This window comes from Gymnogyps californianus, chromosome 16 (assembly GCF_018139145.2).
Source record: "Gymnogyps californianus isolate 813 chromosome 16, ASM1813914v2, whole genome shotgun sequence".
In the NCBI taxonomy this organism is placed as follows: domain Eukaryota; kingdom Metazoa; phylum Chordata; class Aves; order Accipitriformes; family Cathartidae; genus Gymnogyps; species Gymnogyps californianus.
Window position 1 is genome coordinate 4,071,474 of NC_059486.1, and position 26,376 is coordinate 4,097,849.

The 26,376-nt window shown below is 43.5% G+C and overlaps 2 protein-coding genes across 3 annotated transcripts in view; one reads left to right on the forward strand and one right to left on the reverse strand.

Moving 5' to 3' along the window:
• PRKAB1 (protein kinase AMP-activated non-catalytic subunit beta 1) lies at positions 1–9,545 on the forward strand. The gene is made up of 8 exons (XM_050906571.1): positions 1–38; positions 1,569–1,743; positions 2,644–2,810; positions 4,554–4,647; positions 5,673–5,787; positions 7,090–7,223; positions 7,737–7,805; positions 7,888–9,545. The coding sequence occupies exons 2-8, from the start codon at positions 1,579–1,581 to the stop codon at positions 7,963–7,965; spliced, it is 822 nt and encodes a 273-aa protein (XP_050762528.1). The 5' UTR covers positions 1–38; positions 1,569–1,578; the 3' UTR covers positions 7,966–9,545.
• Positions 9,546–13,130: 3,585 nt separating this feature from the next.
• Positions 13,131–26,376, reverse strand: part of CIT (citron rho-interacting serine/threonine kinase) — a 73,341-nt gene continuing 60,095 nt past the window's right edge. For both annotated transcript variants that reach the window (XM_050906628.1, XM_050906626.1), the window contains 12 exons: positions 25,486–25,655; positions 24,411–24,491; positions 24,065–24,200; positions 22,648–22,787; positions 21,676–21,768; positions 19,260–19,368; positions 19,007–19,135; positions 18,059–18,139; positions 17,364–17,442; positions 17,066–17,248; positions 15,864–16,167; positions 13,131–15,339 (listed from right to left, as the gene is read on the reverse strand). In XM_050906628.1, coding sequence (XP_050762585.1) covers positions 15,316–15,339; positions 15,864–16,167; positions 17,066–17,248; positions 17,364–17,442; positions 18,059–18,139; positions 19,007–19,135; positions 19,260–19,368; positions 21,676–21,768; positions 22,648–22,787; positions 24,065–24,200; positions 24,411–24,491; positions 25,486–25,655 — 1,529 coding nt within the window. In that variant the 3' untranslated portion in view covers positions 13,131–15,315. The remainder of the gene's footprint in view (positions 15,340–15,863; positions 16,168–17,065; positions 17,249–17,363; positions 17,443–18,058; positions 18,140–19,006; positions 19,136–19,259; positions 19,369–21,675; positions 21,769–22,647; positions 22,788–24,064; positions 24,201–24,410; positions 24,492–25,485; positions 25,656–26,376) is intronic.

Consider the following 26,376-nt stretch of genomic DNA (forward strand, 5'->3'; position numbering starts at 1 on the left):
GGCGGTGAGGGTACAGCGGCGGGCTCTGAAGGCGGGAGGTGGGTTCCCTCGGCCGGGCATGGCCGGGCCGGGCGGTGCGGGAAGCTCCGGGGCAGCCGGCCGGGAGTGGGGTCGGGGGGAGAGGGGGGGTCCTGGCGGTTGCTATGCGGTTGGTTGCTATGGGGACGGTTGCTACGGGGACGGTGGGGCCGCGGCGGGTTGGTGCCCCGGTGCCGCTGCCCCGGTGCCCCTCGGCTGCAAGGCCCGGGTTTTGCCGTCCGTGCGAGGAGCGAGCGGTCCGTGGCCCGCGGTGGGCGCCCGGTGCGCGGGGATGCCGGGGTGCCGTGCGGGTGCGGCCCCGGCGGCCTTTGTAACGGCCTCCTGGGCGCTTGCGGGGAACCGTGCCGTCTGTCGGTGTGTTCGGCGGGGCCGGGGAGGGGTGGGTGGCGGAGGCAGTGACTGCCCGGCTGCCCGCGTCGGGGCGTGAATCGGCTCAGCAGATGGAATATACGGGTGTGTTTGCTGATGAGAACTTCAGAAGAAGATACAGAACGCTCAAAGCTGTTGCAGTTTCACATAGCTAGTTAACACCTGCACGTACATGTATTTTTTTATTGTACCATTTAAATTATTTGTTTAGTTGCTTATTTACTTAAGCCATGCATGCTGAGACTGGTTTCAGGTCGTGACCGAGATGAGATCTGTACAGTTAGAAGTTGGGCAATGTCTGTAATTTGAGCTTACAGGAAACAGGGCAATATCCCATACACGTACTTGTACCCTGCTGGGCGCTCTGCAAGGCCTTGTTTGTACAAGTCCAAGGCCCTGTGGCTGTGGTTCCACAGCCCTGTTTGTACGGTTCCACACGGCCCCCGTGGCCACCTCTAAGTTGCTGCTCTTCACCTGTAGGTAGTCTTTCAGATAAGATGTGGCATGCGCATCCAGTCTCATTCCTTCTGCCCGTGGATGTGGCCACCAGGGCTGTGGAGCCGGAGGAAGAGTTGTGTTTCTTGCACGGCAGGCCCCTGCCTCTCCCAGAGAAAAGCAGAGACTGGAGGAAGCCTCCCGTGGAGCACCAGCAGGACTGTGCTGTTTGTGCTTTAGAGCTGCAGCTGGCCACTATAGCGGTCCTTAGCAGGTTGCCACCTGAGATAACTTTATTTTCTAGTGAAGTCACCTTTCTAGTAGGCTGTTTTTGAAGCATTCTGACAGAAAGTTCTACTGATGTTTCAACTGATGTGGTAGAACATTGTATGTGTGGGTATTCAGAAGAGAGAAGAACAAGCACTGAGCTTGGGAATACCAGTGTGCTGCAGTGACAGATACCTGCTTGGTCAACTTTTAGAGTGGCTGAGTCTTGCAGAGATGCTAGGATATTGAACTGTAGCACATTATTAAGAATAGCTAAAAGTTGTCATTTAGTGTTCTATGATAAAATTTTAAGATGCTAGCGTTTTGGGTTAATCAAGTTTCTTAGACTCTTCAACTCAGAAACAGAGCCCAGGTCTACTGATGAGCCTGCTTTCCTGCCTACTGGTGTTTTGGCTTCAAAAGTACCTGTGCTTATCTGGCTTTTCCTGCTCTTTTAGGTCCTTAAAAATGGGGAACACAAGCAGCGAGCGAGCTGGATTGGAGCGTCATGGGCATAAGGCATCCCGAGGTGACAACTCAGGAGGAGCCATCAGTACAAAAGAGGGTGATAGACCAAAAATTTTAATGGACAGTCCTGAAGATGCCGACTTGTTCCATTCAGAGGAAATGAAGGTATTGCTGGTTTGTTCTTGTTTTCTAACATTACTGGCTTGGGGATGCTGTCCAGTTGTGGTGCTGTTAGCAACCTTCAGTAATTCTGTCATTGAGTTTACACACGAAACTGACTGTGTCCATTGCTTCCTACGCCAAGGAGAGATATTGCATTGATGTTCAAGCAGATACAGCGAGTGTAACGTCATGGTTTCCAGCAAGAATTAATTGTAGAAAAACTAAAATGTAATTGGCTCAAAGCTCTTCCCCAGTTCTAGGTACAGTTCCCCACCTTCCTTCGGATCCTTAAGGCTTTTGCAGCCACCAGTCATATTTTACCTGTCTATTATTTTCCATATTAAAAGATCTGTTAATGGGATTTTTGCTCAGTATTAGATGGATTGTTAGAAATGTCTTGCTATGTATCATGTTTCATAAGAATATCTAACAGAAAATTACTTAGATTTTGACTGTTGGACAGAGCTGTTTCCTGTAGACAACTCATAATCTTTTTGCCAACTAGAAGTTTTATGCCTATGGTATTTGTATAATCTAAATGCTTCTTAAGCGTATTTCTTCTTAAGTATTTTTCTCCCTCCTCTTATATCTATGTATTTTGAAAACTCTTGTGAGCTCAAGTCATTTCTTTCTAACCTAATTTAGGCTGCAGGGAGGGAGATTATTTTGCCTTCCACTCTTTCTGCACATTTGGAAGGCTTTAACATCTTTGCAGAATTTGTGCAAATGAATTCGTGAACAGCACCTAGAAATGCACAGTTTCTAATCTCCATCTGACAAAAACTGCTTGTAGACTCGTACCTTAGAGAATCGTGCCTAAGCGCAAAAATGCCTTCAGTAAAGTATAGGTTGTCTATGTCTGCTAGGAAAGAATTCCTTTTGATTAAGACATTGTGTTTGTAGGCTCCGTTGGAGAAAGAAGAATTCCTAGCTTGGCAACAAGATCTGGAAGTGAATGATAAAACTCCCACTCAAGCTCGACCAACAGTCTTTCGCTGGACTGGAGGAGGGAAAGAAGTTTATTTATCTGGATCCTTCAACAACTGGAGTAAAATTCCTCTGACAAGGAGGTAATAACTGCTGCTGCTGTATCGGTGATATTCTCCATGGACTGGGAATGCTTAGTGCAGTGAGAAAGGTGGTCAGCTGATAGATTGGTATTGTGCTTGGATTTACCACTGTCCTGCTTCTCTTGTCAAGCCCTTGATGAGAATCTGGCTTTTTGATTCTTGGATGGCACAGCTGTGCATCAATTTTGAAGGGGTGATCTGTTCACTAGGCACGGTGCATGAATGACCCAAAACAATCCTTGTTGTGCAGTCTGCTACCTAGGGTGGAGTTGGGGTACGTAAGGTGAAGTTGGTTTTAAGCATAGTGTCTTTGATGGCACCTGTACTTTCTTGCCATATCATTGGCTTTTGCCCAGCTCAAAGGGTCCAGATTCTGCTTAGGAAACTCTGAGCCTGGGATACCTGCTGGTAAACTACATGAACAAGAGAATAAATCTGTGTTCAGGTACCAAGTCCTTTTTCCTGCCAGAGAGCTCTGGAGCTCTGCTTAATTCTGTACCTGAGTAATTATTTCATTTAAACCAACGTTTTTTCAAAAATTTAAGACTTAGTGGATGGCGGAGAGTCTGAATTTAACTGTTGATCTGAGCCCTGTTGTCTGTCAACGATGACACATCCATGAAAGATTGGTCTCCTGCCAGTTTCTGGTGTTTCTTATCTCAGTGAGTGGCTACCTCCATTGTCATTGTTGCAGAAGTGTCTTAATTTTTTAGGAAACTTGAGGGAGGAGCATAGCGGCCTGATGAAATGGTATGGGAGGATTGTTCTGTGCGTGAACAATGTGAAATAAATTATCAAGACAGGAGCTGGAAAAAAAGGCCAGTGCAACATCAGTATTACTGTCATACTCTAAGTAGAAAGCCTGGGAGACGGGAAATGGTGAAATGAATCTGGAAGAATGACAAAAATGTCTCTTAACCAAAAAAAAAGACAGGTTTGTCTCTTGTCAGATTAGGTATTCTGCAAAAGGAGATATTTGTACCTCCTTAGAGGCTGGATAAAATCATGTTACTGAATCAAATACGCTCAAGTTCATTATTTCAAACTGAAATTTCAAATCCAGCTCTGTGATGATATGCTTGCGCTCCTTACATGAGAAGAAGTAGAGAGAAATACTGGCACTGTGTGGCCTGTTTGAGTTGTTCACATAGCATCAACTGTTTCTCAGCTTCTTTGAGATGCTGGTAAAGACTTCTGAAGAATCAGGAAGTTCACAGGATAGGAGTATCAAAATTGCCAAGCAGCAGCTATTCAGACCCAAAGTAACTCAGAAGTATTGAGTCGCTGCTTTCATCTTCCAGTCATTGTTCATTCATTTCATAGGCATTTGTGAAATGCAATTTATGATGGCAAATACTGAAAGGCAAGGAAATAGGAGTAAGCTGATCTTGTTCCATCAACAGGAGTCTCGCAGATAAAATGAGATCTCCCGTACTAACAAGTAACGCGAAGATGTGAGGATGACTTTACAAAAGCTCAGTGCTAATTCCTTGATGCCAGGAATGCGGATGCTGGTTTTGAATGTGTAGGGACTTACTGTCACGGAGGAAATTATCATTAACATTAACCTTAGTTTGATTCTGTACCTATAGATTGCATGAGATTCTCTTAAATGTGGCGCTGCCTTTTTAAGTTTTTGCATGTTAAGGAGGCTTGTATTCTGTGTTACAGTGTTTGTCACAGTTTATAGATTGATGTACTTTTCAGAATATTTCAAGGCTGATTGTTTGTCTTAAATTCCAGTCACAATAACTTTGTGGCAATCCTGGACCTGCCAGAAGGAGAGCACCAATACAAGTTCTTTGTGGATGGGCAGTGGACGCACGATCCTTCAGAGGTAACCTTTTCTTCAATTCACTGTATGTATTCCTTGAGGCACCTGAAGATGAGAAACTGGCTGGTTTCTCTACCAATAGCTGGCCTTTTCAGAGAGAAGGTATTGGTTGACAACAGAAACTGACTGGTTAACCTGGTGAGAGAGAGAGAGGTTTCTGATCCCAGCTGGCCTAGGTGGCAGCATCAGACTGACGCCCTCAAAGGACAGGAGATTTTGTAAAAAACAGGTGACAAGGTCTCTTGGGTATTGGTTTATAAGAGGTGCTGAGCTTTTCTTGTCTAGTGCCAAACTGTCTTTTAAAGCACTGTAGCATTGCTGACGGCCCAAATCTCTCTGTGCTGTACTTGCTATCTGTGCCAGAACGTTGCTATTGCTGCTCTAGATCTTTTCATAGTCCAGTAGTTGTGCCAAAATCTACCAGGCCTTTTCTTCCTCCTCTGTTATAAAATGAGCTTTAACCCTAGCCCGCCCAGCAGTCCCTACCTGCTTCAGAACTAGTCATTCACAGCTGCTGGTTCCAGTCTTCTTGCTGTCTTGGCAAACCTTGCAGAACCTCGCAGAATTTACCTTGCAGTAAGTTTAGCTCTTTGAACCCTCTGCCTTGAACTCCGGTCTTAGCTTTGGTAGTAAACCAGCAATACCAGCCATACTCTGTCCTGCATCAGGCTGTGCAGATCTTAGCCTGGCTCTGAAAGCCCCGTAAAAGCTAGAAGGAAAGCTTAGCTCCTTGTGTCGTCCCTGTTAACTTTAGCCCAAACCTAATCCCAGCCTTATCTATAGCCCAAGAATTTATCGAGTACTGTGGACCTAGCAGGTTCAACTGACGTGCATCCCCCTCAGTCCTAAATCCTGCACTTGCTCTTAACCTAACACTAACTGAGCAATGGTGAGCTCTTTTCATATCTGGTACTAGCATATTTTAAAAGCAATATATCTCATTCTTGGTAATGCTGATTGTGTAGTTTGAGACTCTAATAATCCTGCAAGCTTTTTTATTCTGACTTTTGTATCTGGTTTCTTCCCAGCCAGTAGTAACCAGCCAGCTCGGTACCGTCAACAACATCATACAGGTGAAGAAAACTGACTTTGAAGTATTTGATGCTTTGATGGTGGACTCTCAGAAGTGTTCAGACATGTCTGGTATGGGCTTACTGGTAATTTTATATCATACTTTTTAGATCTGTTAAAAATTCTATGTTCCTTTTCATCTGGGGTTAAAGCTCCAGTATAGATTAACCTCCACTTTTGTCAGGCTCTGTGGACGTGTGCAGGAATCACAAATGCACAAAGGAAGAATGTGGAATGCATAAAGGAGGAAGCCTCTTACAGAGCAACACAGGTCACTGTAGATCTGATTAGGAGGAGGTCGTGGGTGTTTAATAGCTGTTTGTTTGCCTGTGCGATGTGAAATGGCTGGTTTTGGTGCACTCGGTGGATCAGTCTCTACCTTACAACATCAAACCAATGTTGACAGCCTACGCTGCTCCTAATACCATCTTTCTCTGTTAAGAAGATGGGTTGAGGAGGCCAGAAGTTGCACATTAAGAGGTAGAAATTAGGTGCATCTTAGTAGTGCTAACACAGGCTCAGGGATATGTCACATCCTCTCAGTTTAGTGTAAGTGATCTACATCTTAGAATAATACAAAAATGATATTTTTGCCTTAAGTTTCACATTCTAGTGTAAGAGAAGAGAGGTAAGATTTAGCTTGAGTCATCTCTGAGATCAGCCTTGCCACCTGTTCTTTGTAGACCTTTGTAGGGATGGAGACCATGGTTGAAATAGTGCCTTAAATCCTCCTTCAGAAGACCTGTCCTTTGAATCTGAGGCAGAAGGTGCGTTTGGTTGGTTTTTGCTCTATGCAACTTTCCCCTGGAGAAAGCCTTTTTGGAGAAAGGGTGTGATTTGTGAGACTTGGACGCTGCAAGAAGCCAGGAGGAGATTCTAGATGCTTCCCCCCCACGTGCTGTAACAACCTTTCATTGTATTGCTTTAGACTCTGAAGAGCCCTTTCTATTACCCTGACCCCACACGGGAATAATACCTGCCTTTTATATGTGTGTACCATGTCTTTAGTGCTTCCCTTGGAGGTAACGTTGTAGAGCAATGTTTACTATTAGGTGTTTGCTGGAGAAGTGGTGGGCAGAGATGACAGCGAAGTTCTGGAGTGCAGTAGGGCCCTCAGAACTCTGCCCCCCACATCTTCACAGCTAGTCTCAAGTCAGACAGACTTTGGACATCTTAAATCACTTCTTGGGCAGCGACTGATCCTCTGGCACTGCATCAGCTGCTGCAGTTCTTGTACTTACATGCCATTGATTTCTTTTGGCCGCGTGTTTCTGGATGTGAAAATCGACTTGGAGTACCGGTAAAAACGTACCTATAAAGAGCAGATATTCTTACAGCCTATTTAAGAATAAATATTTAACATCTCTCTGGCAGAGTTGTCAAGTTCACCCCCAGGACCGTACCACCAGGAGCCTTATGTTTGTAAGGCAGAGGAGCGCTTTAAATCGCCACCTATTCTTCCCCCCCACCTGTTGCAGGTCATCCTGAATAAGGACACAGGCATTTCTGTGAGTACATTACCTTGTTTTGCTGAGTAATGGCCTTGAGGGTGTGAACAGATGGGGAAAGAATCTGGGTACAGACAGGAGACAGGCAAGGAAAAACCTTAGAATAGTTGCCATGTTGGTAAATTCCTTATTACATGTGTCTAGATGGATCCATCTGAAGTAAATTTATTTTTCTGCTTGACTCTCTTCAATATTGAAAAGAAAACTAGATTGCTATCTTACTCCCAGAAACCCTAATCTTCCTACTGCAGCACTATTAAAATGTCAGAAGCACGTAAGAAATAACTGAGGTCTGTTTCACGATCGCAGTGAGGATGCAGAGGTTTTCACCCTGGAGGGATCTTGGATTGTTCTGAAACTTTGTCCACGTTTGTTGATGGACTCAGCGTAAGAAGCAGTGTGATGTATTTGAGGGTATGGCTAGTTACAGGCAGTGTTTATCACCCATCAGCTGTGATGAGTAAACTGTGAGTTCTGTTATTTTCACACTGTCTCACTTTCTCTTTTTTCCAGTGCGATCCTGCTCTACTCCCTGAACCCAACCATGTCATGTTGAACCACCTCTACGCACTTTCTATCAAGGTGAGAGGCCAGGGCACGTTTTTCACACTTGCAGCTTGTAGATAACCGTGTAATATGCTCACTTGTTTTCCATCTCCTGTAGGATGGAGTGATGGTGCTTAGCGCTACACATCGTTACAAGAAGAAATATGTGACTACTTTGCTGTACAAGCCAATATGAACATCATGGTAGTTTGTGACCAATTGTTCTGGGCTAGTGCAGTCTCAGAAAAAAAATTCCTCTTTTAACCAAATGTACTCCTGCTCTGTGCTGTAGCAAATGAATTCTGATTTCATATTGTTTCTGAGACTTCCAAGTTCTCCTATATTTGCCTTATTTTCCTAGTCCCACCTTGGAAGTTCTTGGAGATGGCAGCTTCATGGCAACTAGACAGATGGCAAAGGTGTCAGTGCCCATTGTCAGCTCAGTTAAATACCCAGCAATTTAATTAGGCTGAAAAATGTGAGGGCAGCAACAGATTGAAGACCTTTAGCAGTGAGGCAGACTGTAAGTAATAAACAAGCCAGCCCAAAGTCTAGAAAGTTCAGGATTCTTGTGGAATCTTATTTGAGCTCGACACTCAGCAAAAGCAAGCCCGTTACTGCTTTCATAACTCACGAAACACGCAAGTATTTCAGTAGCAAGTTCCAAACTTGCATGGCTGAAATAAGTGTGAATATTGATGGTCTTTTTGTAGCAGCCTTTTCTAGGCAAAATCAGCGACACAGTCACCAAAAAGCTCATTTTTATTTTACAGTAGACTGGGGTGCACTGTTTCTGCTGTGAATAGCTCTGTAGTTTTTCTCTTCATGAGAACTGAAATACAACTTTTCCCCTGTGGAATTTCTGGTAAAGACAATTGTTTTTAATGGCTGGATTTTTCTGTAAATCATAAATGTGTCTTGCAGTAATCTGCTTTTTGAAACCAATTTCTCTTGCTGTCACTGATAAGGACTTCCTTAAGCTGGGATAGGTAGCTGTAAGGAAATCGATGCATTCAGTTTAGGGATTAGCTCTTCAGTAACAGCCTGAAGGTGACTGTAAGTCACCTGTATCCCAGTGGCCAAACTCGCCCCTTGGCGTAAGCAGTTGCAGCATGCTGGATACGGCAGCACTGCTCCCTCCTGTGCCCAGGGCTGGAGCTGGGCCTCCGCTCCAGGTTGCAGCGTTGACTGTGGGTATAAAATCCCTGGTGCTTCTGCAGCCAGGGCTGTGGGGATCTCTGCAACTTTTTATTCTATTTATATTTTCTAAGTGATTATAGTAACACCAGCTTGCCTGTACGTGGTACTCGCAGCCTGGTTTATCCCAAAACAAATGCAACATTAATGCAAAACTGCCTGCCAGCGTGCCTCGGGCCTGCTCTGGAGGAACCAGCTCAGGAGGTGACCTGCTGGGTCCTTGCCTCTGTTTGGTTTTTGGTGCCTGAGAGCGCCAGTGACTGTGCCAACGATAACCAGCCCCCGCCCGACCGTGGGGAAGAGCGCATTGCACAAATCCGTAAGGAGTCTGAGTGGAGACAAACGCTGCAGCAGCCAGCGTTCAGTGGAACCGGCCACAGTGGAAGGGTGGTTTGCCATCCTTGGATCTGTTCACTAGCCTTGTTGCAGTGTTGTGAGTAGCTGAGTAGATCTGGGTCTAGTGCAATGGTTTTCTCTGAAAACTCTTTCTTCATTCTGGGCTATGGATAGTATTTGGTATTCTGAAATACGGAATTGCTTTTGTTCTCAGCCTCTTTAGAAACAAATAAAACATTTTCAAGAAAAGTGGGTGACTTGCTTTGTTATTGTCCTTCCCATCTTTGGTAACTTCAGCTTCCTTGAGCTGTTGTTACTGTTTTTATAACCTGTGATTGCCTGATTGCAGTTTTATGCCTTGGTGGATTGTGCAAGCTTTTCATTCATAGATGCAGCTTGAAACGCTTTGTCCGCTTGCAGTTAATCAGTAAAGAAGAGGAGGGAGGTGTTAGTGTGTATTTGTGATGTAAAGTTTACAGGAAGAACAAGAGTCCAATTACTTCCAAGCTCCAGCGATCAGTTCCTTAGGGCTGAAAAGCTTGGTATTGGCCTTAAGCCTCCCGTCGGCTTCTCTGTGTTCCAGCCAGCCACTCTTCAAGCGGACCTTTTTCCCCAAGCCTTTCTCCTTGACAGCGTGTGATTGCAGGTCGGATATGGTTTGTGGTGTCACAGGCACGTGTATGGCATTGGAGCAGGCTGCACCGTGGGACAGCTGGCACCCTCTGTAGTATTTATTAGCACCAGAAAACGCTGACTTGTGAGGAGGTCAGGGGAGAGGCTGTGGGATGTGGGGTCAGTGCTGGTACCTGCAGGGCAGCACATACCGCAGGGAGGCCTGGGCGCTTTGCCGGGGGCGGGGGAGGTAGAGGTTCCTTTTAGCTTGGGCAGTAAACAAAGATGCATCAATAGCAGAGCAGGGAGAGCAGGTTGGAACAGGTCCAGTAAACTAATTTAATAGGACTGCCTTTTGTTGAAATGTAAACTCACTCGGTCAAAACACCTAGATGTTTAAATGCTGGTATATGCTGGTAGATCGATGTGTGACCGCAGCCGTTCTTTGTCAGTTCCCTGCCTGATGATGCTGTCGTTAAATAATGGTCTCTCCTTCCGCAGCAGCGTGAGCAAAGGTGTGCTAGTGCCCGATGTCTTTGTAGCGCAACGGAGTGATTGCACGGAAGCGGCGTGGTGGGGGTCTCTGGTGACGTGCTCTGCTGTCGGCATAATAGAAGCGGTCATGGTCTGTTATGTGAGCTCTGAACTGAACTGAACTGAACGAGGGCTCGCAGCCTGCAGCTTGAGGAGTTGTGGGCAAGCGAGCTCTGGTACCTGGCTGTGCTCATGTCTTTGCTTGGCGGATCTGCCACAGCTAAGGCGTGTGTGCAGTGGGCTGGGAGTGCTTGGCCGGACACGGTGGGCCGAGGCACCAGCAGTAAATGCTCCTGGGTCTCGTGATGGGGCTGAGCTGTGCGCTGCAGGACGTACCTACAGGTTACATGCTATGGAAGCAAACTAGGTGAAGGTGTTTGTGCAGAACTGAGTCTGTGTGGTAGGATAAGCGTCAGCAGAGGAGAGGCAAGTGTTGGAAGGAATTTTTTTCAGCTGTGTTCAAAGAAAAGTAGATGTGAGTGCATATTGGCAGACAGAAGTCACGCAGTGAGACCTCTTGAATGCTTTTAGTGCCAGCAGGGGAGTGATACCACAAGTTTCTTATTTGAATGACCTAGAATTAATTTTTTTGCTAGAAATAAAGAGGAACTTAGAGGTAGCTTAATAAGTTTGGTTTGTTGTTTGTTGGTTTGTTTTTTTTTTTCCCCAGTTGCAAAACAAATTTTTCACAAGTCAAAGACTAAAGAAGCTGAAACTTTGAGAAACGGAGGACAGAAAGGAAGGTGAAAGTATGCAAGACTTAACAGTATTAATGGACTCGGTCTCATTAGTTATTGCTAAGCTTTGTGGATTTTTTTTCCCAATTACATCTATGCATGACTCACTCCAGGCTTTTCATCAGTGCTGGTATGGTGGAACCACAGGACAGAACCAATTATTTTATAGAAAGCTTTTTTTTTTTTTTAAAAACTTTGCAGCCTATAGCCATGTCTCAGCTGGTAGAGCACTTGGTACGCGGTCTGCACCATTAGCTTTTGCAGCCCAAAAAAAGCTTTGTTGGTTTGCCTCAGAAACCAGGGTGAGGGGCCCCGGCTTTGTGACCAGCCGGGGTGCACACCACCCGAGGGCTTGCGAGAGCAGTTATGCTGCGATCACCTCCACCTTGCTCTGCTTGTTTGGGTGCGGGAGTGCAGCTGCCCACGGGCCTCTCCCAGAGAGGGGCAGGGCAAGGTGCCGGAGGTGTGGTGTTCATCTCCCAGGAGCAACAACCTTCCTCCAGGTAAGCCACAGCGGCCCCTCAAATCCCTTTCTCTTCAGCAGGAGCATCTGCGGGAGGGCTGGCTCCTGGCAGGGCAGGGGGCTGATGAAGGAAGAGGTAGGCTGGTGGGTTTGGGTTTTGCTGTGGGGTGGGTTTTGGGGTGGGGTCTTTTTATTTTTTTTTCTAGGTTGTTTTCTGCTTGGCAGATGAATGAGTTAGCTTAATCACACTGTGTTCCCTTATTGTACCGGGATGAATCAAATCCCTCCAAAGGCAAAAGCTGGATGAAGAGTTGGATTTATTAGCTCACTTACGTTCCCCACCCACCTCTCACAGTCTGTGCTGTTATGTTTATTCTTGGCTGTTGCTAGGAGAGCACTTTTTTTTTTTTTTAAGGTAGATGCAGAGACTTTTGTTACAGTCGTGTTTGGGACTCTTGAGAAAGCCGTTACATTCTGTGTCTACGGCAGAAATAACAAGAGTTCCCTGCCCTCCCCGACCCCCTAAATTTCAGCACAGTGTGTGGTGGTCAAGCTGACAGTGGATTTGTGCAGGGTTCTTGGTAATCAAAAGGCTCAATAAATAATTTTTTTTTTACTCCACCAGTTTCTGGATTATTTTAGTTTTGTTACAATTCTGATCATGCATCATAGGACTGCAACAATGAGCTTTAAATAAGTATTCTTTGTGCACAGTAAAATAGAAATAAAGGAACATTTAACAAGTTAGCATTTCATCATATACATCAGATAGTAGGCACAATAGATAAATCAAGCAGCTTGGTTTTTATGTAGCGCATTTTCATGTAGAATGTCATGTAGACCAAAATGTAAGAGGAGCTATTAGTAACCCACCCCCACACCCTCCAACAAGCCCTTTATTGGGGGTAAGGGGGCGGTTATGTGCACAGAACCAAAAACACTGAACAGTAGGAGGACAAATTAAGTTACTGTAGGCAGCAGTGTGAATATTAAAAACCTCTTCCTGTGAAAGAATACTTCAGACCCTGTAAAAACTGGTTCAGTTAAAAATAGATGTATTTACATTTAAGTCTGATCTAGCAAGTTTTCCCAGCAGGTGTAAGTTAAGATGTACAGTAACTCTGCAGGTTGTACTCAATCTGACTTGATTTGTGAATGTTGTTTTTTTTTTTTTTTAAAGTTGCAGCTATTAGGCCTTAAAGCACCAGCATATTACAGCGGTGGGATGAGTAACTGTCTCCGTCCGCTTTGCTACCAGTACACTGCTGGGATAAATCCCAAACCTGTCATTAGATCACACTATTGTGAATTCAGATGTTTTTTTCCAGCTCAAGATGCGTGGGTCATTTACCAGGGCGAGATTGTTTTCCCAGATACTCACACGTGTCTTACCTCTACCCGTATCACTGGTTAAGTATGTGAGGGCAGGGTTTAGCTGTAGGTGTTTGCAGCTGACTGCTGCTCTAGTACCATATTTGGACAAATCCACCTGTGTTAGTTCATATGAACATGCTTTGTTTTTGTGAAGCCACTTATGCTACTTGTTCGGGGAATAACAACTATTAAAATGCTAAATATTGTCAAGGTTAGCTCTTTGGTAAGCTTTGACACCTATAGATTACACAGCCTCTAATGCTGGGTGCAATGGTAGGATGGCTCAGTGTTACTCTATATAGAAGGAAGCGTTCATTTCACCATGCCAGTCAAGATAGTTATTTGTTTTATTTGGTTATTGTTCAACAACAAAGTTCAATACTTTCCAGGTGGAGCTTTGAACTGTCCCTCTGGTTCCCTCCCTTGTCAATAATAAAAAGGTAATGAAGAAAAATCCTGTACTTTTAGAGACCTAAAACCTCATTTATGCTAACAAGCTTCAATTGCAATTTAATGTTACAATATTTCTTCATGGGAGCGAGGAGGACTAAGCTGAGGCCCCTCCAGTGTCTGAAGATGGCTGTCCACAACCACCATTAAAACAAAAAGCTAGTGTTGAAAAACGCACAGTTTACAATAAAAAAGTAGAAACCAATTCAATTCCCTTTTGTTACGAATATAAAGTTTCTTGTAAATATGTACAGTCCTTTGAGCTATTTCTATAGCAGGAAGCATTTCACGAACAAGACACAAGATATACACTTTCAGGACTCAACAAGCCCATTTCTGAGGTCTTGAAGATCTTCCATGAGATGCAAAGATTTAAAGACTGATCTCGGGGACCCTTCAAAATATTCAGACCAGGAGACAAAAACTTTCAGCAAGTTTCCTGCCAAATCATCCGACCTAAAGTAACCCAACAGACAAGAGAACGGAATACAATATTCATGAAACTCGCCAAAGGACACTGACAAGGCAATTGGATTTTTATGGGTTTCTAGAACAGGTTAGCACAGGCTTGCAAGGGACTAGCAGAAGTTTAAGAGTGTGGCCAAGGGAAGATTGGATGCAGTTTTGCTCTTTCCAGTTGTAAAGAACGTGGTTGTTCACTTAGAATGTTGCTATTGCAGATTGAACGGTCAAAACCTGCTTTGAAAAATCATTTGCTCTCTGCTTCATGTTCACAGCAAAAGAGAATAGAAAGCAATAAATGGCTCGAGGTTAGATACGCGGAAGCAAAGGCGAAGGTGTGTTCAGTAACCGCTAAAGCTGTTCATTGTGAGTATCCTCTTGTGCCATGACGTTTGGTTCTTATTGTACGACAAGTTACAGATCACAGGAAGAGCCAGCCCTGGGCTGCTCTTCTCTCTGGGGAACGTGAGACTGTCAGGACTGCGGTGTCATTTCTGAAGGGAGCATGTTCAATGCTGAGAGGAGAACGCAAGTGTGACTGTAATTCTTGTCATAGAATAAGGCTTGTTAACTCTTCGTTGCCAAATTTCCAGAGTAATTAACGGTTATTTTGCAGCATAATCTAAAGGTTTCAGTTAATTTACAAGTGAGGTACAATACACTACTCAGCAAAGCAACCTAAAAGGAGAGAGCAGCCAGTGATGGTGCAGCAGCATGCAGTGAACTGTCATGCAGAAGACCTGGATAAAGTCTTACACCCCAGTAGCTTATAGGTAACGCACTTTGTCTCAGGGCTGGGCACATGGGATCGTTTAAAGCAGGGTTCTTCCCTCCCCATCAGAGCTGCTCTAGAGCAATTTTAGTGAGAACAAAATAACTTTCAGAAGTGGCAGGTGAACAGACTAATCAGAAGTAATTTTTCTTGTGTTCTGTAGAGAACATCCAGCTACACCTTCTATTGAAAGACTCACTCACCTTGGCCCTTCTGTTTCCAGGCCATCAGGAATTCCCAGCGTGTCTCAGAACTATGATCAATTACCTGGTAAGGGGTGCTAACCACATTAAAGACCTGGGGTGGGACCCTAGTCCCGCTTAATTTCCTTGATGAACTACTAGGGACTAAAGTGAATACAAAAAGTTCATGAACTGCTTGAAAGAGTAACAGTAGTACAAAGTGCAAAAACAGGAGTGCAGGAAAGTGCAGAGAAATTAACTGAGATGCAAACAATCTTCAAAAGCGTCACGTCTCCCGATGCGGAGCGAGCTTGCGCCCAGGAATGCTGTTTTGGTAACTGGGCAGCGGACGTATGGAGTGCATATACTCAGTATATTTCCTTTCTTTTCCTGCAGGTCAAGATGAGTAACTTTGTCTAGCTGAGACTTACACTGAAGACTGGTCCCAGACCTGGCAGGGAAATAAAATGACAGTTACAAGTCGCACATATTTTTCTCACATACGCACAAGTGCCAGCAGCAGTACATCACCTAACTACTGCTGCTACCGCTGAGCGAGTGCTGTATGCCTGCTTGCTTCTAGGTGGCATAATTCTTAAACCACTGACAAAGGCAAGTACTATCAATCAGCATCACTCTGAACACAGCAGGCTCCCACGTTCCTGTCTCCAGACATTGTTCCCCTTCAAGTCCTCAATAACTTCATTTCTGTTGGTAATGCACCTTTGCTTTCCGAGCGGGAGGACTTCAGCCTGTTCCAGACTCAAGCTGCTTTTGCAGTTACAGAACTAGCGCAAGGGAAGGTGTTCACAGGGCCAGCAAGTTACACCGTATGCGCTCTGCTTTAATAGAAGTTGAGGGGCGGGGCGGGGGTGAGATTTGATTTGCTCTTGTGCTTTACAGTACCACCACCCTTCTGCAGGATGTGCCTTTTCCTGAGAACAGGGGAGTGCTCCAGGCTCCTGACTGACTTACCTTATTGACTTGAGCAAGAGGAGTTCTGGCACCACTCACAGGCATTCGTCCTCGGCTGCTCTCTTCAAACAGTCTTCCAGGGGACCTTTCTCTGCGGGTGCTCAGAAGCCGGCCTGGAGATTTCTCCCTCTCCAGCGGTCGCCCAGGTGACTTGTCCCTCCGCAGCTCTGTCCTTCCCTCGCGGTACCGATGTGGTGTGCTTGGTTCTCGAGGGTGGCTTGGACCTTCCGGTGGTCCTGGGCTTGATGCTACCCGCTTGGTTATGTGCTCGTTGTATGTGGGCGGACCTCTCTTGTTAGGGCTACTGTCATTCAAAAATAATGGACGCGAACAGCTGAGCGACAAAAACCTCACGTTACATTTTCTTTTAGCAAAAATGTAACTTTCCCCAAACACCCAGCAGCATTTAGGTGAAAAAGCATCAGACCTCCCGAGCCAGGATGAAAAGTGCAAAGATATTTCGATAGCTGAGTCTTCATTACATTAGCCACACTAGTAAAGTGCCTTAATGAATTGCTAATGTAAGTCATGTCTGTGTAACAGGCCGCATAAGTACACATTTTCATACACTTCAGCAGTATCCTTTTCCATATAAAAGTACACTAAAATTTGATATATGCCTTTTCACATACAAAATTTTCAGTAGCTCCAGGATGTTCAGGCCGGGTTCGGATGAGCGACAAGCCTCAATTTCTCAGTTTCCAAAGCAGAGCGCACCTATCAGCCGCAGTATTTATTCACCTGTCTGAAGTATCGCTGTTCTGCTGAACAGAACACGATCATATCACAACTTCCCAACGCTGTCTCCCTAAGGCATACTCATTATTTAAGAGGAAGGGGCTCTTGCTTTAGAGATTGTTACAGTCAATTGATGTTTAGTGTCATATCAATAGCATCAAAGCTCACCAAGCTTTGAAGTCACAGCTATATCAACATAAACCAGCTGAAGATCACAAAGCATTTGTGGAGGAGATGATTACCCACGTATTCCTACAGAGTTAATGTTTCTTTGCCTTCTGGATTCTAAAACATCAGCGACTCGACTCCTTGTTCCATTCCAGCATTACAATAACTGGCTAACACCAGCCTCTGTCTCTAAGAATGGAACAAGGGCATCCCACAACATCAGGCGGGAAAAGCCATCTAGAGCAAAGTTTGCTTACGAGGTGCACAAGGACCATAACGCGCTGACTTCATCATACCTGCGCGTAGCAGAAGATCCTCTGTGGTGCTGCTCGTTGTTGGTCTCCTTCACTAGATTGCCCTTACAGCAAATCACCCTTAATTTGTCTTGGTAGGAGGAGGCCAAGTAGATAGCTCCAGATGAAATTGCAGGCCCTAGATAGCGCGGATTTGGTATCTCCAAGTGGGCTCGTGCAGGAGTTCTGGGTAAAATTGCAGGAAGAAGTCTTTACAATGACAACACTGTACCTTCTCCTGGCAAGTACACGTACTGTTGCAGCACGTGCTGTTCAAAGTAATGAAAAGAGAACAACTTACCCTAGAGAAGCTCGTGCCTGAATCTCGATCACTTCAAGGGAATTGAAGTGGGTCACAAACAGATAGGGCTCCCTGTAGGCTGAAGGAGCATCACAAAGGCAGGAAAAACACAAAATTCTCTATTAAAAACTTCTAAAAAGCATCAGTGAGCACAACAGAGCCTCACAGCCCCTTGGGAGAACTAAGGGAATACATTTCCTGTAACAAGACATAGACACTATTACTAAGTAGGGAGATGCAAGCTTAAAGAACTGTTGCTTTGAAACTCTCTGTATCTCAAGAATTTTACTAACCAAAGTATCATGAAAAAGGCATTAAAAACAGACTATTAACTGAACAAAATCCCATTAGGTAGTGCAAAAGGCCTGAGGGAACCACACTGACATGATATATTCTGGACTATTTCAGAAACTTCCAAGCATTAAAAATTCCACTAGCCAGTTCAGTCACTGTCAGACTAGGAACATTAAGGAAATATAACTTTGGTTTAGTTTTCCTCAAATTGTTGATACTTCAGAAGGTTTGCCATTTCGATTTATAATGATCTTAAATCATGGGAAAATCTCCATAGTTTCTGGGAGAGCTGGGAGAGAGAAGAGGAAATGGAAACGCTGAGTGAAGAATACCTGTCCCACAAGGATGCTTCCCGGTTTCAATAATTTCCATAAGCCAAGTGAATGTCCCTCAACACCTACCAAAAGCTAAGGGCAAGCGATTCCATTTCAGGTCATCTGTCCTACTGCGTCTTCCATAGGAATCCACAAAGACACCAAACTCTGCCAAGAAAAGTAATGTCATGTCATGAGCATGCACCTGAATTTTATTCATTTATTTTTGAAGGGACAAAGGCAATTGACCCTGGGCTTTTTAGCAGGGACAGGGTTGCTTACTATCTTGCAAATCCTAGGGTGCCGTGAATTACTCTAATTGACGTTGAATTGCCTAGATGTAGGAGTACTTTCAGTGTCAAAAGGTACTGCAATTCTAGGTGTCTCTGTATCAATTAAGGTAAGATTATTTAATCTACAGTTGGGAAGACTATGAGACTCCTACTGTTACTCACCCAAAATTACTGCTAGTGGGCTTTTGAAGATGTCCCATGCATTTCCATGACCCTATCCTAGAAGGCCAACAAAAGCAGCTACACAAAAAAATAACATCCTCTTTTATTTCATCACAAGAAGATGAAAAAGTCTCATCTGTCTGTATGGAAACCAGACAAGAAAGCCAAAGTTTGAAAACCCCTTACCATTTTATCAGGATAATCAAACATCTGTTTGCACTCAACATTGACTACAATCCCTTCCCTTCAGGCACAGAAGCCTACGCGTGGCAACCGATCCACAGGCACAGAGAACTTTCAAAGCCGGAAGCAAGCTGACCAAAAGGACCTCAGCAGACTGGATCGGCAAGTGCTATTTAACACCAACGCCCTGTGCATCTTGCTGTTTAAACCACCAGCCACAACTCTTCCAGGGCTTTTAGAGTCACAGGCTTCAACAACTCTTCGTTACCAGGTACTAGAAAGCCAACTCTGTTCAGCTTTCCTTTACGACAGTACTCGGGTACCTTCTGACAGTTCACGTATCAAAGAAAGAGAGCAGTTGTAGTGCAACAGCTGCACAACCATACCCCACGCTTACCATGGAAACACAGCAGATACTCCTCCCTCTGCCCTGTTGGGTTCACTTGGATGATACTGACTGGAAAACTGTTGGTAGAAGCAGCAAACACAGCAGAGGCCAAAGTGTGGTCATTTTTATCCAGAAACTCTGCAAAGAGAGTGGAGAAAAACAGCTTGATCAGCACCAACTTTTTTCCTAAACTGCTTTAGAAAAGCCCCACCAAAAGAATCTGTGGAGCCACTTGGTGCGTTCCTCAGGAAGTGTCTCCTACCCTCCAGCGTATACTGCTTCATCTCAATTTCATAGAACTTGTTGGTTCCAATGATGATGCTGTAAGTGGTCAAATGGATGCAGCTGCAAGGCTCAGAGGTTTCAATCTCCTGGAAAAGAGGAAAGTATGGACCAATATTAGTTCCCTAGAGCAGCTTACAGATTTTGCTTCTTCTGGAAGATTATATATTACCACATCTATCTTCATAAAAGGGAGAGACAGCAACCTAAAAGTCACTAACAGTCTCTCAAAAGCATATGGAAAAGTACTCTTGCTAGAAGAAAAAGTTTTGTTTTGTTGGAAGTGATACTTGCTTGAATATAGACTTGCATATCAACTCAACTCCAGGTGCTAACCCTAATAAGAGCCTCTTTTGGAAGAATACGCTATTCTGGAAGACATTCTTCTGCTCTGCAGCTCAGTTTTCTGGAGCAGTAGGGAGTGGCCAATGACTGCATGTCCGAACAGTGTCTGGAGATGACATAAGACCAGGACTGAGCAGTTAGGGTTGAATGACAGACTTGTCACTAGGAAGCCTATCAGTCAAAGCTGCCCCAGCTCCAGAGTAGCTGTGCTAGAACAATCACTTCCTAGCCTGGAAGTCACCAGGAATCAGGGCAGCTGCTAGACAGGCAGACAGAAGATCCTAAGACAACTGCAGCAGGATTGACTGCAGTCAAGTCCCAAACTCTTCCTAACCCACAGAGCAAAACTCTTGTCAGTAGGCATGTCCATCACTGTGAGATTCTCCCAACAGAAAGAATCAATCAGCTCGCTAAAGCATCTCTGCTGTTAACGCTTAAGAAATTAGCTTGATGGCTCCTTAAGCAAAAGGAAGACAAACACACATACACAATCTTCCTTCCTTCTTTGTACAATGTAACACAGATACGTTGTCCACCAAGATTTGCGCTGTGATTCAATGGCTAGGACAGCTCTGCAGGTTAGCCTGACAACACACAGATCCCCAGATCTTCTGAGGACAAGATTCCTTGCATAGTTCCTAGTTTATCTGGAAATTTAGTTGGCAGAACAGAAGAGCATATTCTGGGCGTGCTGCCATCTTGTTAGGATCTAAATTCAGTTGTCTGGATTGGTGAAGATAAGGAAAACCTGCCTTCTAAAACACGCCTTTGCATGTTTTGCATGCAAGCCCTTGTCAAGGCACTTGGCACTACGGAGGTGAATGGCAGCACGAACAGAGGACGGTGACTGTACATCTTCAGTGTTTCCTGCCGGCTGCTGCTCCATTGCGAGCAGGAGTTGATATCAGCTACAGTGCTTGTAGATGTTCCAGGTTTGCTGGCATCCACATTGTTTGTGCCAAGATCTTCTCCATCAAACATGTCTTTACTTCCAAGGAGGCCAGCATCTGAATTACTGTGCCGACTCTGCTTCCTTACAGCAGTGCCAGTGTAGCGCTCAGTGGGCATGAAAGCCTCAGTCGAGCTGTAAATTGAACTGGTGCCTTCAAAGTAACCTGCAGAAGCTCGCAGGGATACGTAGTTTGACCTGAACATCCCTTAATTTGTGAATTGGAGAGGACATGAGTTTCTGGGTACCGGCCCATTTTAAGGCGGGCAGTGTTTAAACTCTGTGTTCTGAGGAGAGATCCCTGTTATTTTGTTTTTTTTCTGGATGTGTATGAGCATATAAAATTTATTCATGACAATTCATTGGACTTGTCTTCGAGAGGAATAGTGGGTTAGATGCTCGGAGTATTATCTGCCTGCAACTGGCTGTCTGAAGAAGAGTTGCAGTAGTTCTGCTTTTCATACCCACGCATGGCAGAAGGAAGTGATACGTGTACCAGTGCCATACCAGTACCTTACAGTACTGGTGTTGCAGGTAGACAGGGTTACATACAGAGGAGGTGGATACACAGCCATGTGAGATCCATACCTTACTGCCTTGTTTGCTGGCCAGGAGAAAGTACACGTATATCAGGGTAAGTATGGGAAACAGCTGCCTATCCTGTGATGGAATAATACCAAATACCCTTTGATTTTCACTGGTACAATAAACAAAGTCAGATACCCATTGCTTCCTTAATTGCAAGGAAGAGAGAAGTCACTTGTTATGGATTTCTCCAAAGACAACAGAGGTGAGGGAACACTGCTGGATAATTGAGAAGAAAGCCTTTTTTGGGTGAATAAGCAAGGGTGTGATTACAGCTGAGTCCAGTTTCTCAAAAAATCACAGTTCTGTTCTGCATCTCTCCAAATATGCCAACCCTTATTAAAGGAAATTGCTGCCTACTCCAATTTTAGTCAGTGCACGTTGCAGTTTGTTATCCTTTTAGCTGGCAAACAAATGTTCTTATGCATGCAAAAAGGTTCAAGATGTTTGCTCCAAAGCAAAGTCTTAGTGTAATATGTGAATTACCGTAGCTACTGAAGGGAATTACTGAGCTTACCTTTCTGATACAGAACTTGCTCAAGCTCTCATTGTATCGCAGAACAACCACTTTATTGGGCATGGCTGCACAGATACAAAGACCATTCTCAACCTGTAAGGAAGATTACAAGTATAGTTATGGATGGTAATACAGAGTAAATCCTAATGCTGAGCGTGTGAAACAGATCTGAGGACCTCTTGCCACAAAAAGAACTTTGCAGAGACAAGCAAGTACATTTTTAATAGGGTAGTTATTGTGAATTAGTGAAATAATGAAAAGAGTCTTCACATTCTCAAAAAAGAACGTGTATTTGAACTGCTTCTATGATTTCTTTTATACTTGAAAGAAGTTAATAAAAAATCAGAAGGTTTTCCACAGAAAAATGTTTCGTTAAAGGGATAAGAAATTCAAATAGGTTAGGTTCTAAATTTTAACCCCTGACACTGTTATCTTAAACATCATTTTGAAATGAATGATGTTCAGTTTGTTATCAAAGTAGTCCGTAGAAGTAATTGTTAATGAGAATTTTTGCTGTGGCTAAATGTTCCATGCTAAAACTGGGAATTAATGTAAATATCAAGAGTTACCAAGTGATGCAAACACCTAGGTAAATTTGCTACCCTGGAAACTGTTACATGACATTCAAGAACAAACAGTGGATGGAATTCACTAATTATAAATCTCAAAACTGAAGTCAGCTGCGAGGAGGCAGTTATACTATCCTATGCTGTATTTCTTATTATGTAGCAGTTTGGGCTATACCGTCATGTCATCCTGACTGAATTTATTCATACTAGTAGTAGGTCCTCCATACTGCCTCCAGCTCAGCCTCTCTTCAGCCCCTATAGTCGTCTTATTTGAAGAAAAAGATTTAAAACAGGATATAGACCTTGGATTTGTTGCCAGTGAAATAAAGATGCTGATTTGATTAATATTAAACTCAGTGCAGTCTAAAGGGTGGGCTGGGGGCACGAGGGAGCTGTATCCTACCTTGCCAGCAGCAAAAAGGTGACATCCTTTGACGGCCTCAAAGACATTTGGTGAGACATCAGGCTGGGCTGGGAGGTGAGACTGGGCTAGAGATTGCTTCACTTTCTTTACATCAACAAGACACAGAGCCCTTTCTTCTCCTGGAAACAAAAATGGTTACATCTCGTCAAGGGAAAACTCCCTATTCTCTACAAAAGTCTGTTCTGTTACCTAAGCAGCAGCTTATCATTACAGGCTGTTACTGTGGTAACAGTCACAACGTACTACGTAGAATTCATTCCATATTATTCCTATTAAAAGTGAAACAGAAAACTTACAAAAACCCAACCACACAACAGGCAGTAAATCAGCTGGGAGAACAACCATTCTCTCCGTGGATTATTACTGTTGCTAAGGTCTAGTGGATCACAATAACAGTGGCCTCATTAGGACACTATTCAAAATTAGCCAGGAATTTTATTTTACCCTTCAGAACTTCTTAAAGTAAAAGGTGCTTTAGCCTCTCTGTGCCAACAGAACCGGCACTGGATTTCCCAGAAGCACCCTAATAAATTGCATTGTAGACCAAGCCCAATTCCTCTCAGAAGCCTACCAATACAGTAACATAGCCCTCTCCTAATTTTGTGTGAGATTTTCTTTTTCCAATTGTTTTTTTTATCTACCACCCTGAAACAAATAAAGCATGGAGAGCTTAAATCTTCACAAGGGGAAAAGTGCAGAACAAACAGAACAAGAGAGAGAATTTGGTTTTCATTCCCTACAAACATCATAGAGACACTTGATAATTTGGGCTTTCAGATGAAGATACACCCTAATGTTCAGCATGCCTACATCAGTGTAGGAAGGATTATCTCTGGAAAACCATAGATGGAGAGATTAAAGCTGGTGTTCCTTTCGTAAGGGAATCTTAAACCATGAAAGAAGTCCCAATTTTGTTACATGGATTAGTGTTTAGAGCAATAGAGGTTAAGAGTTGTTGGCCCTAGGCCACAGTGATCACATCATGGTCCTCAAAGGGTTAACTACATTAAAAAGAACGGTTATGTAGTGATTAGGAAGAGAGATGCTCACTGATCAGCTCAACAGTTTTTAAACTGAACTTAAAATGACTACTAACCCCTAAGCTGGAAATGTTTTGTCTCTGCTTCCTCCTTCCCTCAGCTTCAGAAACTGAGAAATCACTTTCTCACGAAGATTAAACTGAGCCTTCATTCACATATTCATTTACAAGAAAGCCTCAGACAATACTGTGTTAACCACAGTCACTGATTCCTGACAATATACTGATAAGAAAAAGAAAAAAGCCTGTAATGAAGCTAAAGGAAAGCCCGGCTCTTTGGCACAGCAGTACTCCTAGCAGTACAAAGCAATTACCATATATTTACTGCAGGACAAATGGTAACATATAGCCCCCTACCTGCTATCATGAGTAGCTTCTCCAGATCCTTGATGAGGTGAATTTGGAAGACAGCACCCATTCCTGGGATGTGCGTTAAGGAATTCTTCAGTACATTCAGGGCATAGAGACCTTCTTCTGCACCCACCAGTACTACCTACAGTGACAACAGGAAAAAAATAAAAACAGCACTACATGAGGAGAACAAGGAATGCTCCAAGAGCAAACTTGGACGACACTGTTTACCAGTGAAGAGAAAAAACAAACCAACAAACAAGTATATAATGACACATATTGCCGTTAAGATACCGTTTCCATGAATGAAATATCCAATGCTCAGAAAGGCCCAACTGAGCGTTATCATTACCTGGTCACTGAAGGGCATTGTGCAATTTATATCCAAACGGTCTTCACCCTCTAGCTTCAGCAGGGAGTTTCCCAGCAATTTCTGCAAATGACAAAAAGATTTATTTTTTGTTGAGTTAATCTTTATCTCTTTCTCTGTTAGTATTTTACAATGTACGGTCATCATTTCAGACAGGCAAAAAGCTTGGCACAGATTTCTTTTTCTCAGAAAGCTAAAAGTTGCAGGGATACCTCCTACAAAAGAATTAGTAAACTTTTATCCACTTGAAACACAGTCAGGCAAACTGATTAGAATTAACCTAAACTCAGACAGAGCCTGTTCTTGTCCCTATTCTTTCCATTTCCCCCAATCTCCTGCAATGGAGCAGTGACATTTTCCTAGGGGAAGGATTAAAAAAAAGTCCAAATGTTGGTGGGAGCATGTATTTTTCTCAGAGACAAAAGGAACGCTAGCATGAGAAAAGAGATGATTTCCTGCTAGTCAGATATTCCCTACCTCCAGAGCTAACATTCTAACAGGCAATGCCATAGAATCAAATCTCCCTTTATCAGAAAATAGAGAGTTATCAGTGCAACAACGATGAAAAAGGCTATCCAAAACCAAAACAAATCCATTTAACCTCTTATCAGGAATAAAACTTAAACTAAAAACCACACATGCACACCCCTCCCCCCCAAAAAATAAAAAAACCCGACTCCGTAAGAATGGGAGAGGAGAGAGCTTTTGCTTGTTCCTTTCTTTCTTTCTTTTAAGGTTTGCTCATTCCATGTGGTACATTATGAGATTGGATGTCAGCCATGTCCTAACTGCTCTTTCTTCCTTTTCTGTTTGCTGGAATTAGAGGTCTAATTTTGGGATCCTCTTAATACGTTCCCCAAGTCTAAAGAAGGGTATTGTAATATAAAGCATCAGTCTCACAATGAACTAGTTCCTGGTACTCATGTTGTACATCATAAGGCAGAAGTAATAACTTACCTTCAGTTAAACCTCAGCATGTCAAATACCGAAAAAATATTTTTCAAAACTCTGCTCCCTCCCAGAATATTTTATTATTAAATGAAACTTTTATACTCACAGCATCAGCCTCAGCTTTTTCTCTGGAAACTCTCCCACCTGCCACTATTGATTCCAGTGCTGTGACCCAGCGCTGTTTGTCAGGGAAGCTGGGTGCTAACAGGTAGAGTGTTCTACCAGGCCAGCAAGTGGTGTGTGGATGAGACTCCAATTTTAGGATATATGGCACATCTGAGATGTTATATAGATAGAATAAGACTTAGATTAGTTTTTGGAATATTGTCAGTGGACTTAAAATCAACACCTTTCAGCCTCATTGGAGAGAAGTTGTATTTATCATGACGTGTTACCATGGCAATTTATACATAGGTTTCTCCTTTACAGGTCCTGCATAAGACTAGCTACTTAAAACTAAACATTAGCTGGATGTATGCAATCCATACATACAATGCTGTCTTTACTAAATAAAAATAATTTCTTGCCTTTTATTCAAAAGAGAAAGAAATTCCATTGTGAAAAAAAAAGTACAAAACCAGCCACTTGACTAAAGTTTTCCCTGTACTGGTCAAGAAAAATCTGTAAAAATTGGTTATGGAAACCTTTGTTTTTAACAATCTGTATCCTTTAATGTTAAAGTCAAGACATACATAACCTTTTCATCAGTTCTATTCAATACATACAAATCAGAACATCGACATTTTTTCATAATAAGAGACTGTATACACCCCACAGTATTTCTAAGTTGTTGACTTTCTGGTTAGAGCACAATGGTGGCATGAATTGTGACGCTTCACACTTGATAGAAAGCATTGAGAGAAGAAATTTAAATAAACCGAGTGCTTTTAAGTATGTTACAAAACTCTTAAAATTTACTTCCATTTGGCTTGATGATGATACTATTCGCAGTTCAACTACCATAACAGAAGCAACAGCCTATGTGTAACTAAATCTA

Coding starts and splice junctions, on each gene's coding strand:
- PRKAB1 (XM_050906571.1), top strand. CDS start 1,579: ATGGGGAACACAAGCAGCGAGCGAGCTGGATTGGAGCGTCATGGGCAT. Junction 2,811..4,553: donor AAAATTCCTCTGACAAGGAG/GTAATAACTGCT, acceptor CTTAAATTCCAG/TCACAATAACTTTGTGGCAA. Junction 5,788..7,089: donor GAAGTGTTCAGACATGTCTG/GTATGGGCTTAC, acceptor TCTCTCTGGCAG/AGTTGTCAAGTTCACCCCCA.